The following is a 15490-nucleotide window of genomic DNA, read 5'->3' on the forward strand; positions in this document are numbered from 1 at the left end:
CTCTCCACTGGCACCAGACATCATCAATATAGCGATACCATCTGACGATATGTATGCTATAAGGATTGTTCTGGAAGATGAATCGTTCCTCATATAGTGCCATGAAGAGCACCGCCATCTCTGGGGCATAAGGACACCCCATGGCGGTGCCCTTCACCTGCATATAAAAGGTGTCCATAAATCTGAAGAAATTTCGTTTTAGTGCCAGACTCGCCAATTCAATTATGAATTTTGTTGGGACTCTATGGGGTCTGGGCCTTGTGTCTAAGAAGAGTTCAATGGCTTCAAGTCCCTTCTCTTGGGGAATTTGTGTGTATAAGGAATTGACGTCAAATGTCACCATTAGCTCTTGTTGATCGTCAAAAGGTAAGCCTTCAATTTTGGTGATAAAGTCTGCTGTATCTTTTATATACGACCTGACATCGCACATGAATGGTTTCAGGAACACATCGACATATTTAGCAAGAGGCTCTAAGATGGAATCACACCCGGAGACTATTGGTCTTCCGGGGGGCTGTTGTAAATTTTTGTGTACTTTTGGTAAGAAATAAATTACCGGTACTCGCGGATTTTTCTTACTCAAGTAGTCAAATTCTTTTGGGCCCAATATGCCATCATCCAGACCTTGTTTTAATTTTATTTGAATTTCATTTTGAATCATATTGGATGGGTCCTCAGTTAATTTCCTGTACCATTCCGTGTTTCCTATTTGACTATTTGCCTCTTCTACGTATTTTTCTTTTTGCCATAGCACTAGGGCGCCCCCTTTATCGGCCGGCTTGACCACTATTGATGTATCTGCACTGAGTTGTTTAATGGCTAACTGTTGGTCTTTTGTGATGTTTTTTTTAAGATAGTGCCTTTGTTTCCCTAACTGCGTGAGTGAGTAAAGAACTACTTGTTCGAATGCTAGAATTTGTTTTGGAACCATTTGGGATGTAGGAGTGAAAGACGACTTATTTGGGAGATTTGATGGTTCTGATATCCTATTGTTCTCTTTGTCATGAAAAAAAGGTTTCAATCTGACTTTTCTGAACAGATCTTGTGCTTCTATTTTTAACTTAACTTTTTTAGACAAGGGCGAGGGGAGAGGCAGAGTCAGGTTCAAACCCCCACCGCAAACATGGGACATGAGAACCCGCAACAAGAACTACTACAAACAATAAAAGAGTCTTCCATCATAAATCTTTCTTCAAAAATACTTACCACTGAGGAAACATCTGTCCTTGAGCTCGGGATAAAATTTGTCCCCAGCACAAATACAGATATTGTCAAGTTAAAAATAGAAGCACAAGATCTGTTCAGAAAAGTCAGATTGAAAGCTTTTTTTCATGACAAAGAGAACAATAGGATATCAGAACCATCAAATCTCTCAAATAAGTCGTCTTTCACTCCTACATCCCAAATGGTTCCAAAACAAATTCTAGCATTCGAACAAGTAGTTCTTTCCTCACTCACGCAGTTAGGGAAACAAAGGCACTATCTTAAAAAAAATCACAAAAGACCAACAGTTAGCCATTAAACAACTCAGTGCAGATACATCAATAGTGGTCAAGCCGGCCTATAAAGGGGGCGCCCTAGTGCTATGGCAAAAAGAAAAATACGTAGAAGAGGCAAATAGTCAAATAGGAAGCACGGAATGGTACAGGAAATTAACTGAAGACCCATCCAATATGATTCAAAATGAAATTCAAATAAAATTAAAACAAGGTCTGGATGATGGCATATTGGGCCCAAAAGAATTTGACTACTTGAGTAAGAAAAATCCGCGAGTACCGGTAATTTATTTCTTACCAAAAGTACACAAAAATTTACAACAGCCCCCCGGAAGACCAATAGTCTCCGGGTGTGATTCCATCTTAGAGCCTCTTGCTAAATATGTCGATGTGTTCCTGAAACCATTCATGTGCGATGTCAGGTCGTATATAAAAGATACAGCAGACTTTATCACCAAAATTGAAGGCTTACCTTTTGACGATCAACAAGAGCTAATGGTGACATTTGACGTCAATTCCTTATACACACAAATTCCCCAAGAGGAGGGACTTGAAGCCATTGAACTCTTCTTAGACACAAGGCCCAGACCCCATAGAGTCCCAACAAAATTCATAATTGAATTGGCGAGTCTGGCACTAAAACGAAATTTCTTCAGATTTATGGACACTTTTTATATGCAGGTGAAGGGCACCGCCATGGGGTGTCCTTATGCCCCAGAGATGGCGGTGCTCTTCATGGCACTATATGAGGAACGATTCATCTTCCAGAACAATCCTTATAGCATACATATCGTCAGATGGTATCGCTATATTGATGATGTCTGGTGCCAGTGGAGAGGGACCGAGACACAATTGACTGAGTTTCATGAGTGGTTGAACAACAGACACCCAGATATAAAATTCAGCATGGCTAGCAGTAATACACGCTTAACATTCCTTGACGTAGAAGTATTTCATCAGAACAGTGAGTTGGCTACAACTCTATATCGTAAAAAAACAGACAAAAACACCATCCTCCATTACCGGAGCTTCCACCCACAGAGTCTGAAACAAAATTTACCATAAAGTCAGTTGCTACGAATCAGACGTAATTGCTCGAGAAAGGAGGATTATCTAATAAATGCAGAAGTGTTGTGTGACCAACTCGCCAAAAGAGGATACCCCAAAAAAATGTTAAAACACGCGACTAAACGCGCTTGGTTTACGCCCAGGGAAACTTTACTAGTGAAAAAAGAAAAAAAGCCACTAGAACAATTGGTGTGTGTGACCACATATGGCCCACTCACCAACAAATTCAAATCAATAATCTTAAAAAACTGGCATTTATTGTCAAATTTGAATATTCCATTTCCCAAACCGATGTTTGCACTGAGAAAAAACAAGAACATAGGACAGCAAATAATCAGGGCTGACTTAGGCATCTCTCAACCGAAGAGTGACTTACGCACACTATGGAAGTTAGATCCAGTGATGGGCCATCATAAGTGTGGAACCTGTATATCGTGCGCAAGCACCATTGAAGGCTCCTTGTTTGAACACAATACCATTAGATGGACACATATTGAGTTCACTAATTGCAAAAGTAAAAACATCGTCTATGTAATCATTTGTCCGTGCGACAAACTTTACATTGGCAAAACCACACAACAAATTGCACAAAGATTGGCCCAACATCGATCAAGGATCAAACAAAAGGTACTGAACGCACCAATGGTCCAACACTGTATAGACCAAGGCCACTCAGAAAGAGACTTAAAATGGTCAGTACTGTCAAAGATAAAAGCCCCACCTCGAGGAGGAAACGTTGAAGCACTACTATTAAAGAGAGAAGCATATCTGATTCTGAAATATGACTGCGTGAGTACAGGTTTGAATGAATATGGAGAATGCTACAATCAGTAAACAGGTCAAATGTAACACTGATCACTGCAAAAAGTTGTCTTTTCTCACAAAATGTCTCACGGACTAATCCAAATTCTGGACTGCATGTCCCAGAAGCGCTAAGTCACATGTCTAGTCTTAAGAAGTCATATGATCGCAATAATCACTCACACGAGTGAACTTGTGGCAGACAGAAGCACCAACCTTGAATACTGCAGTTAAACGCCGTACGCGCCCGCCAAAAATAGTATTATTGTACAGGGGACAAATCCTTCAACATAAGTTTTTTTCTGCCTCCATAGCACACGTGGCATTTTTTGAAGGAGATTGAAAAAAGGTAGCGTCCCACCCACCGAAAGCCCGGCGCCCGGCATGTTTGCGATTTGAATGAAGTAAGTGCACGGCATTTTGGTAAACAACGCATAAGATTCATTACAAATGCGGGAAACGCATCATGCTAAATTAAAATCCTCCTTACCCCTGCAGCATGAACGGCGATTCACAAACAAAGTAAAAGAGGTGGCGCCTCCCCCTTCTTGGGAAAAGCACGGTGCTCCGCGCCATGGTAACCAACATTAAGTAAGTGCACGTTACTTTGGCTGCTTGCCTACGAGCTTTACCTGCAGATTTCACAGTGAGTGAAATTAAAAAATGCTCAATTATTATTGCAGATATTAATGAACTTCCAAACCAAACAATAAGAAGTACAGACTGGAAGACATGTATTGCACGAAAATTACGTGAGTTATATTCCAAAAATTCCTATAGAGTAACGGTCATATAGTCCCTGTGAACAACAAATATAAACAATTCAATTGTTTGTATTGCAGAACACAGGAAAGTATTTCAGCCAAGATCCCTTAAGAAACGGATCAAATCTGCATACATTTCCACAATAAGGTAATAATAAACTTTAAAATCGAATAAACTAGTGACGATGTACATGAAGGTCCCACACTAAAGTCCATTCGTTTACATCCATACAGGTACCCAATCCAAAGCCCTGAAGAAGAGCCCGATAAGTAAAATACGGACTCGGAAATGCGTCGGCTTCCCACACATTCGCCTTAATTCCGAATGTTTTCTTTCTCGCATAAGGCTTGTTAAATATGTCACATGAATCGATGTGAACAAAAAACGAACTGTATGCCTCTGCGATACCAGACCAGACTTGTAGTAAAAGTTGTATCATAGTGGCCTGGTTGAAGTAGTGAATAGGGTACTATCACGAGAAGTGACAATATTGATTTATGGATAGATGTTTGCAAAAACGGTCAAAAGTATTTAATGTTTGTATTTTGTATTGCAATAATTGTTTTGTACACTTGTAAATAATTGTTTTTCAGCACTTGTAAATACATGCCTCTGTGCAGGACAACGAGTAAACCTCGGACTTTTTTCTAAATATGGTTAAAAAACTTACTTTCCAATATCCTATAAAGAACAAGTAAAGCGCCCAAGGATTGAATACCTTAGGGTGACACTCTGCTCTAAAAAATAAAGGTGCAGAACAAAAACAGTGACCGGGTCTTTCTTTGGAAAAAATATTTGTATGTGATACAGCATGTTTATAAGACAAAACCTGGAGAAGCAGCCAACAAAGGATGCTGCCGCGTTGTGGCTATACTTATCGTTCCTTTGGAGAGTGGGTCAACAGCAAGCAAGACTCTGTTTCTGAAGCTAGTGTGAAGCCAGGGCAAGTGCTGTCATCATATAGGTGGTAGAGTATGAAGACAAGTATGGTCAACTTGAAGTTTGGTCATTTTCATATTTGAAGGTTGTTAGTATGAAACACATGCATAATAAAAGCAAAACCGATACGAAAGATGATGAACACTGGCTCCATTGTTCCAATATCTTCTGTCCTGAAGCTTCTGAAAATTGTGCAAATTGCTAAAGTTATCAATTTAGTCAAAATACTCACGGATGCTTTGAGGGTTGAAAACTGCAATGAAGGTGTTGAATCACAACCGGGAAACTATCAGATACATGAGTAGTAGTAGGCTGTACACTCCACTGTTGCCAATTTCCATAGAGCCCTGACAAAATGGAATTGGTACCACAAGCAATTAAAAGAGCTGGAAATCCTCTCTTAAATGTGGGTGTGGGTAGCTACAACATTTTCTTTGTACCCAGAAACACTCAGAGTAAAACTAAGTATTGCTCAGCATGCTGCAAATACAAAACCAAACTGAGATACTTTCCTATACTGTTGACGCCTCCACCTATCTGAGAACATTTCCCGCTGCTCGGCCATCCTCCCATTCAACGTGTATTCTTGGTAGCTGCGGACTCCCTGTCAATCTGTACATCAAGAACTGCCAAGGGAGAGGACTCTAGCCAACTATGGCAAAGTATTCGTCTTCAAACTAATGTCATCTTGTTAAATGTGGCTGTGAAGAGGTAATGCACATCACTGACCACAAACACAAACCTTGGGCAGTCACTAACCCATCCATGACCTCCCTTCTATATTTGTAATAGGTGCATTACAAAGATACAAGTGCTTGCTAAATAGGACCTTCTGACCCACTGAGCCCATTGTGAGGCTTTTGGTAAGGGGTGAAAGGAAATATAGTGCCTCCCAGGAATTTTATTGAGGGTTACCCACCTAGATGTGAATTCTGTAGGGTGACTGTACCTTAGAACACTAAAAAAGAAAAAGTGCCTGTAGAGAAGGAAGAGTTTAGGGAAGAAATGAGAGATGGAGAGGTGAAAAAAGTGACAACAAATGGCATCTTTTGCACTTTTCTGTAGGACGAACACCCAGACAGCACAAAAGCAGGTGGCTTGAATTTATTCATCCTAGAAAGTGGAATATTGATGGGTAGACATGATTAATGAACAAACAGCATACATATGTACAAGTGTAACCCTGTATCCTCAGTCCTGCTTGGATATATGCGCTGGGATGCCCTTGGGTAGCCATGCGCTATATAAGTGCGTATTAATTCAGATATGCAACTATACAAAATGTTGTAATTACACACAGGTGTAAACACAATTACAGGTTTGTACATTACACTGTTTACCCTAAGATTTTTTAATTGGGCAGAAGTTGTCTAACACTTTGAAAAGTAAATACTTAGGCCCAGATTCACAAAGGTTTAAGGTCAGATTAGCATTACTTTTGTAACGCCATTCCAATGGAGGATCTATTTGGGGATTAACAAACCAGCACTAATTGGTATTAGTGTTGATTTGTATGGAAAATTAATGCAAAGCAGCGCAAAACACTGCTTTAAGGCATTACTTTGCCTTAAGGGGGGTTACATGGGTGGTACATGGGCTTCTATGCTTTTTGACGCTAAACCCGATCTACTAACATTAGTAGACACGGTTTAGCGCCAAAAATTAACAATGCTGTAAAGCAGGCATTAAAAGAAGAAATGTTTTCATTTCTCCTTTATTATCCAACTGGTAGGCGTGCTGCACTGTGCACCACACATACAAAGTAGGAAACGGTTTTAACCTTGTCTAGGCATAGTATTTTGTACCGGTAGGGCACCCTTCCTGTACAAACCTATGCTAGACTTAAGCACGCACCCTAGCACTATGGCACCAAGGTGTGTGCCTGGTGCATGGCAGCTGAAATCAGCACAGGTGCTAGGGAGAGGGCAAGAGAGAGCCATATCTCTGTGAATATGGGGCTCTCCTGCTCTCTCCCTGTCACGCAACGCAGCACAGCCTCTTATGGTGCTGCACTGCGTTGCGTGACACTTTTCAGGATCTGGGCCCTTGTACCATGATGTACGGCTGTCACAGCTATCTACCGAATAACACATTGATATTCCAGCTTGTTGGGTTTGCCCATAAGTGACAGGGTACAACCTTTTGTGTTCTTTGTAATATCAGAATGCCCTATTTCTGACTTTCCAATACTTGTTTTGTGTACAGGTATATTGTTTAATGATGTCTATGCTGCATCGAAATTCGCTGTTGAAGGATTCTGTGAAAGCCTGGCTATCCAAGCACTCAAGTTTAAACTTCAGTAAGTGTTAATGTGTAACTTTGGTAATAGCATATTATTTTCAATGTGTAAAAGCTTACTTAAAAAAACATTTATGACCACTTTTGACCTCCAAATAGATCCTCTCACCATCTCTTGTGCCAGTCAATTGGTGAGTCGAAAACAAGGTTCAACTTTGGTCACTCATGGTTGACTTTCAACCACTTCCACTTCCTTTCTTCCCCTAGTTCTCACCCTCCTGAGGCGGAAAGCCGGGAGCTGCTTTAACTGCACACGTATTGTAAATCTGCTCTTTTTTAACCCTAGTATAATTTTTCCCTCCTGAGGCGGAAGCCGGGAGTTGCGATATTTTGCACATGTTCTGAAAACGCACTTTGTCATTTTTAAAAGTCCTCCATTACCTTTTTAAACAGCGCCGCATTTCGCCGCCTTCACCAACCCCACTCAGCCGAGTAGGTGCTGGGTTGCATTGGTCCTCGGAGACTGCCTGGAAACCTTCAGCGGTCATCTTGGAAGGCACGCTGGTTGGCGGAGTAGGTTATCTGGCGCGCGCTCAGACAGCATAAATCTAGACGGTCATGTCTCCGAGCAGCGGACGCGCAGTGCGGAAGCGCCTCCCTGGCGCCGAAGGAATGCCAAAGGAAAGCCCGTCTGCGCCCGTCCGTGCTCCGGCCAGGCGCAGGGCCAGAAATGCTGTTCGTTCACAAAACAGCATGCAAAATATCTTGAAATATAGTAGGGATATATTGCTATCACTAAACATAAGCCCCCAAGCCTGTATGCACGTACTAGACCTTTCCTTATGGAAGGGACCTGTTAGCTGCCGGGATTGTAAAAAATCGTTTCCATACTCACAAATCTCATCAATGGTACAGGGCACTAAAGAATTGCAAGGGGGGCTAATAAATGCAAGGTCCATGTCTAAACATGCACTGCATATCTATGACATGTTAATTGAAAGTGACCTCGATTGTCTCTTTGTCACAGAAACGTGGCTAAAATCACGGAGCAACCCGGATATTGTACATGCACTACCGCCAGGCTACCTTATACAAAGGCTGGATAGGGGGGAACAGCAACGGGGTGGAGGTTTAGCAATTATTTATAGGGACACCCTGAGTTGCTCAATAGATGAACTTCAAGATATTAAAGGAGCGGAATGTATGGGCTTTCGTATTAAGATCAAGGACACCTTTACATTCGCAGGGGCCCTAGACTACCGCCCATCAGGCCCGAATAAAGAATTTCTTGAAAGTATAGGGGAGGTACTTAGCAACCTGGCATTAAGATTCTCTAATTTCAAGATACTTGGGGATATCAACCTCCACCTGGATTCCTCTACAGATCCAACAGTAATTTTGTTTAAAGATACAATGGAGGTATTAGGTCTATCCATACCTACCCTGAATACCACACATAAAGCAGGTCACATATTGGACTGCATCTGCTCCAATCTTGGTACACTTAATGTCAACCCTCCTATGGTCCAGACATGGTCAGATCACGCACTGGTTCCATTTAACTTTCCAGTAGGAGGGGGTGAGAAGAGCAAGAAACTAGGAAAAAATACGCAGGCCAGAAATGAAGGATGGAAAGCCATTGCGGACCATGCAGACTTGATTTCGATGGCTAACGATTGTAAACCGGTAATGACAGGAAATTCAGAAACTGACAATAATTGCTTCGGGGAATGGATGGCTGCCCTTAAGGAGAAAGCTGGGCCTGCCATTGTGAAAAACAGGCCACACCATAAGAGAATATCCGCCCCATGGTTCGATCAGCCACTAAAAGAGAAACAAAGAGAAGTACGCATGGCTGAACGTAGGTGGCGGAAAGAATATCTGGAAGAGGAACACGGTATCTACAAATTAGCGAGATGTCAATACCATGCACTTATTAAAAAGACCAAAGTCAACTTCTATACGAAAGCAATAGAAGCAGCAAATAATAAGCAAAAATCTATTTTTAAGGTAGTAAAGGATTTTAATAACCCCAAAATACTATTGCAGGAAATTCCTCCATCTGAAAATCTCTGTAACACAATCGCAGACTTTTTTTAACAAAAAGTACAGGGCCTTATTAAGGACTTTGTGATTCCCGACAAAGTTCTAGGGGAAGAAAGAAGCACGGTGAGCATGCTTTTTGACAGGCTGGAGACTTTTCGGCCAATCAACTTAGAGGAAACCGGCCAGGCCATCTTAGCGACCAAATCAGGTTCGCCGTTTGATCCTTGCCCTCCTCTACTTTTGCACAAACTTGTAGACACGGTTAACCCTGTAATTAACACTATCATAAATACGTCATTGTCCACGGAAAGTATTCCCCTAGAATGGAAACTGGCGGCTGTTAAACCATTGCAGAAAAAACAACTGGCCGACCCCACCACGCTGTCTAATCTTCGACCGATTTCGCTGCTCCCAGTGTTATGCAAAATAACAGAATCCTTTGTAAATAAGCAAATTACCACATTTCTTGTAGACAGCCAAGCCTGGCACCCAAATCAATCAGACTTCAGAGCGCAACACTCCACAGAGTCAGCTCTCCTGTTCACTACCGATACCATCCGAATGGCTCTGGATCAGGGTAAGAAGGCTGTCCTGATTCTTTTAGATCTGTCGGCAGCCTTCGACAAGGTCTCACATACCATCTTGATTGACCGGCTAGTAACATCTGGCATAACAGGAAAGGTATTGCATTGGATTAAGAACTTCCTAAGTGACAGGAGGCAAGTAGTCACCCTAGGAGACTTCTGTTCAAAGGAAAAAATAATTACGACTGGAGTCCCGTAAGGATCCAGTTTAAGCCCGACACTTTTCAATATTTATACCACCCCTCTGATTAGGCTGATATAATCTTATAGCATAGACGTTGTAGCGTATGCAGACGATACACAGCTTATCCTAGTCCTTGACAAAGATACCAAGGACTGGGAAGCTAATCTCAAATGTTGCCTAACGGCCACATTCGATTGTATGGGGAAAAACCACCTGAAATGTAATACGGGCAAACCGGAAATCATGTTAAGGGGCCCCCAAAACGACTTTGTCCCCAAGTTATGGTGGCCGGAAAATGCAGAGGTACCGCCGCATACAACTAATACGGCACGGAACCTAGGTATTAAATTTGACACCGCTCTGTCATTTAAACAGCAGGCAGTATCAGTAGCAGGTACATGCTTTAATGTCATCAAAGGACTAAGGAAATTTTTCGACCTACTGCCTTTGGCAGCAAGGAAAATGGTAGCGGTCGCTCTCGTAACGTCGAGACTCGACTACTGCAACAGCCTGTATGCAGGAACCATGAGGTGGTCACCCACAGGCTGCAGATGGTGCAACACGCTGCCGCAAGGCTGGTGCTGAAATGGCCTAAGAAATCCTCGGCGTCAGCTGCACTTAATATTTTGCACTGCTACCGGTGATCAAACGGGTCCTTTTCAAGGTCCTGCTTATTACCTTTCGAGCTTTCCATGCTCAAGGACCAAAGTACATACAAAGGAGGTTCTCCCGATACTATCCTTTGCGGACTTTATTTATTCGGACAATAGTTTGCATTTGTCACCCTGGATGCCTCTCGGCTGATCTGTATAGCGCCGGGCACTCTGCCCGAGTAGCTGAGCGCTGTATAAGACACCCAATTAACATAACCTAACATAACATAACTTTGAGGCCCTCAAATGCTAATTTGCTGACTGTTCCAGCTTTTAGATTCAGCATGAGGGGTGGCAAATCTCTGCCGGTCCTTGGGTCCAAGGCATGGAATAAACTCCCCCCACATCTTCGCGCAATGGAACGAGAATCTGAGTTCCGCAAGGCATTAAAGACCTGGATTTTCAATCTCCCCGACACCTGTGCCAGAGCTTTAGTATAAACATCTTAGCAGGACTAGTGAAAGTAATACGATCAGCATCTAGATCTTCCTGATCAGTATAGGCGCCAAGATGCTCCATGGAGTGATAGCTGCGCGATATAAATGCCAATTTACATTACATTACAGTACTTTCTCTAAACTGTACATAATCTTGGTATGTGAATGATTGTAAAATTGACTACACTTCTTAGTACGGCTATATTGTAGCATTCAGTAGCCGGTGATGGGGACCCCGTATTTACATATACTTTTTTATCTGATTGATAAAGCCTCTTCTAACCCTTTTCCCCCCAAAACTTAAAAAGAACATTATGTTTTTCCAAACACTCTTGGTTAGTCTAGATTGATAAGCCAATTTTCGTACAGTTCACACAGTTTTGAGACACTCTATAACTTTTTTTTGTCAACCACCCACCCTCTTCCCCACCAAATACAAAGACAGATGGCAGTTAAAACCAGCAGAATTATTTTTTAAAGCCATTTTATTAGGATTTTTTATTTTTAAAACAGAACAGTTCACAATCAGGTAGGCAAATACTGGAAGAATTATTTTTTATACCTTCCCCATATATGCACATGTACAGTCTATAATCGTTACCCTTAACAGTCCCTGAAAACAAGACACATTTTTGGTAGGCCTTATATACCTCCACACCACCTGCTTTAATGTACGGAGACCAAGATCTCCTGACACAAGGTTCAAGTAGGATACCCCTGTACTGACACTATTCTTGGATGCCTTTAAGGTCAAACCATTTTACCACCCTTCCAAAGTTTGGAGATTGGGATCTTTCCATGCTCTGGCTATGTCCCTCTTGCCCACGACCAAATAATAATAATAATCCTGTATTTGTAAAGCGCACAGCTATCTGTAGGTTTCCCGGCGCTGGGGGCCGTCGGGAAGATTAAGCAAGCTATTGCCCAGAGTCACATGGTGCTGGGCAGACCCCTGCCGCTGGTGCCGGGAATCGAACCGTGATCCCCAGCGTCCGGCGTCAGTCACCCTGGCCGCTGCGCCACACCTCTTCCAAACACACCCACAACAGGGTCATTTTATATCTGTTGCTAAAATTGTTGGCTGCAATGTGCAGTAGGATCAATTTGGGGTCTCTGAGCAACCTCCAACCCAATACCTCACTCAGGCATGTGAGCACCCCCTCCCGAAAGGAAGCCAACCTCCCACATCCCCATATCTTATGAAAAAGATCTACCCTCTAGATCAACATCTTAAACAGATTGGTGAGGCAACTACTCCCATTCTCTAAAGTCTATCACATGAGAAATATGTCAGATTCAACTGTATGGTGTGGAATTGTGAGCCAATCGCAGCATCGCCACCCAGGGGGGACGTCTGTGCCTCTCTCCAGTCATCTTCTGTAAGAAAGCCCAGGTTATCCTCCCATGAGGAGTCACAGTTTGTCAAAGGAATAAGAAGTGTCTATGACCCGAGAATGATAAATGTTTGAAATTTTGTAATTTATCATCTCTTCTTGCAATACATCAGCATCTATCTGCGGAGATCTGAGAGCTCCTCCAAATTTGCTATGTGGTGCGTGATGGCGTGTCTGAGCTGCAAGTATCTAAAACATTGGCTGCAATTGAGGCTATACTGCCTGCAGCTCCGCCATGGATTTTAACACTGCCCTCGACATGACGTCACCCAATTTTGAGATGTGTATAAGGTCCCATTTCCAGAATCCCTGCAATTCAGATACCTCTGGAGCCAGCTTCCGTCCCAGAGGATTCCACTGGTTAAATGTTGCTACCAACCCAAAGACCTCATCATCTCATCCTATATTCGAAATACCACTTTCACAGTCGGTGGTAACTCCCGGGAAGTAGTCTCCCCATATACTAAATGTGAGATCTGTGCTTCCTGCATTTCTTATTTCTTGGAGGCGAAAGGCAGTCTCCTGTGGTATCAAACCACCATTCCTGTTGGACAGCCAGATGGCAAGCTCTATAATAGAAAACCAGAAGTATTCTTGGCCAAAATGTTTCTTCCCATGTGGATTTCAGATTTTTAATTAAGGAATCTTGTAACTGTCTTATAAAAGACTTCGAAAACTGTCCTATCCTCTCTTCAGTAGTCGAGAACCTGTAAATTGGAATGTTCAATCATTGTATTGTGACTACGCAGAGTGTATTCGATTCACAAAAGCAATTATGAGTGGAGGAAGTAGCACTACAGGAGTACTCTTTTATGCACTCTTTCATGCTGTTGAAAAGTGGACCGAAGCGTCTAACTTCCCATTGCTAAAAGTGCAAAGAGGGTGCAGTCCTTTCTAGTTGTACTAATTACACATGAAATGTTTCTGAATATTTCCTCTTAAACGCTTTGGGGCTTATTCACAAAGGCATGTAAGAGTATGTAAAACAGTACTATTGGTGTACTACTTTATGTACCCTAAAATGCATCTGTGAATGAGCTGTTAATTATTTTCACTTTGCAAAAGTGAATCAAATAGGCACAGAAACGAGTCTGGTACTTGCCAGTAAATTGCTTCCTTCGCAGCACAGCTCCGCCTGGTAGCTATTGTGCCCTAACCCTTCTAGGTCCTGAGTTCAAGCCCTGTTTCCCTGGTAGTGCAGTAGGGAACATCTGCGCTCTGCTCTCTGTCTCTCTGCTTTCTGCGTATTGCTCCTCTGCTCTTTTTTCACCATCCTTTTTTATCTATCTATTACTTTTCTTCTATTTTTGCTTTTTTCACTTTCACTTCTTTCTCCTCTTTTTGCACCTTTTGCCCTTCCGTGCCCTTGCCATTTCTGGTTGTCTGCAGCCCTGCCAACCTCCAACGCCGTTTTATTTCCTGCTTCCCACTTTTTTCTCCTCTGCCCTTTTCACCTTCCTTTTTTCTATCTATTGCTTTTATCTAATATTGCTTTTTCACTTCTATAATTTCGCCTCTTTTTTGCACCTTTTTTAACATTCCGTGCCCTTGATGCTCCGCATCACTCATGGCCCGCCCCCCTCCAGCATCATTTTCCCGCCTACCAGCTGTCTAGCCCTCCTAAACACTACTCAATGGCGGCCTCTACGCGGTGAAGGAGAGTTCTTACTGACCTTGTCAGTAAATTACTTCCTTCTCCACACAACTCTGCCTGGTAGCTGTTGCTCCCTGACCCTTCCAGGTCCGGAGTTCAAGGCCCATATCCCTGGTGGTCCAGTGGGGAGCATCTGTGCTCCGCTTTTGCTCTCTGCCCTCTGACTCTCTGCTTTCTGCCTATTGCTTCTCTGTTCTTTTTTCACCTTCCTTTTATCTACCTATTGCTTTTCTTCTGTTTTTGCATTTTTTTCTTTCTCTTATTTCTCCTCTTTTTCTGCCTTTTCCCCTTCCGGGTCTTTGCCACTGCTCGTCCCCTGTGTCCTGCCTCCCTCCAGCACCTTTGTTCCCACTTCCTGATTTCTGCTGCTCTGCTCTTTTCACCTTCCCTTTTATCTATTGCTTTTATCAATTATTGCTTTTTCACGTCTCTAATTTCTCCTATTTTTTGCACCTTTTTTCTACCTATGTGCCCTTGCCGCTGCTCGTCTCCTGCGGCTCGCCCCCCTCCAGCGTCGTTTTCCTGCTTCCAGCCCTCCCCAACACTACTTGATGGCGGCCAATGCGTGGTGAAGGAGCGATCTTACTAACTTTGTCAGTAAATTTCTTCCCTTGCCGCACAGCTCCGCCTTGTAGCTGTTGCCCCGGACCCTTCCAGGTCCGGAGTTCAAAGCCCGGATCCCTGGTGGTCCAGTGGGGAGCAGCTGTGGTCCACTGTTGCTCTCTGCCCTCTGTCTCTTTGCTTTCTGCCTATTGCTTCTCTGCTCTTTTTTCACCTTCCTTTTATCAATCTATTGCTTTTCTCCTGTTTTTGCTTTTTTCACTTTCTCTTATTTCTCCTCTTTTTGTGCTTTTTTCCCTTCCATGCCCTTGCTGCTTCTCATCCCCCGTGGCCTCAACCACCTCTAGCGCCATTTTTCCTGCTTCCCGCTTTTTGCTCCACTGCTCTTTTCACCTTCATTTTTATCTATATATTGCTTTTGCACTTCTCTAATTTCTCCTATTTTTTGTGCCTTGTTTTCCCCTTCCATGCCCTTGCCGCTGCTCGTCTCCCACGGACCACCCCCCCTTCAGTGCCGTTTTCCTGCTTCCCGCCTCTCAGCTGTCTTGCCCTTCCAAACACTAGTTAATTGTGGCACTGTGCGTCTGCGCAGCTGGTGCACCAAAGGCAAGCCCATCTGCGCCTGTCCGTGCCTGAACCGCGCCCAGCACCACGGACCCTAGTCCTCGGA

General features: G+C 43.0%; 1 protein-coding gene across 5 annotated transcripts in view; it reads left to right on the forward strand.

Moving 5' to 3' along the window:
* The window catches only part of LOC144776709 (retinol dehydrogenase 8-like), a 234220-nt gene that overhangs the window by 178123 nt on the left and 40607 nt on the right, over positions 1–15490 (forward strand). For all 5 annotated transcript variants that reach the window (XM_078659282.1, XM_078659283.1, XM_078659281.1 and 2 more), the window contains one exon: positions 7275–7368. In XM_078659282.1, the coding sequence (XP_078515408.1) occupies positions 7275–7368 (94 nt within the window). The remainder of the gene's footprint in view (positions 1–7274; positions 7369–15490) is intronic.

The sequence above is a fragment of the Lissotriton helveticus genome, chromosome 1_1 (assembly GCF_964261635.1).
Source record: "Lissotriton helveticus chromosome 1_1, aLisHel1.1, whole genome shotgun sequence".
Lineage (NCBI taxonomy): Eukaryota > Metazoa > Chordata > Amphibia > Caudata > Salamandridae > Lissotriton > Lissotriton helveticus.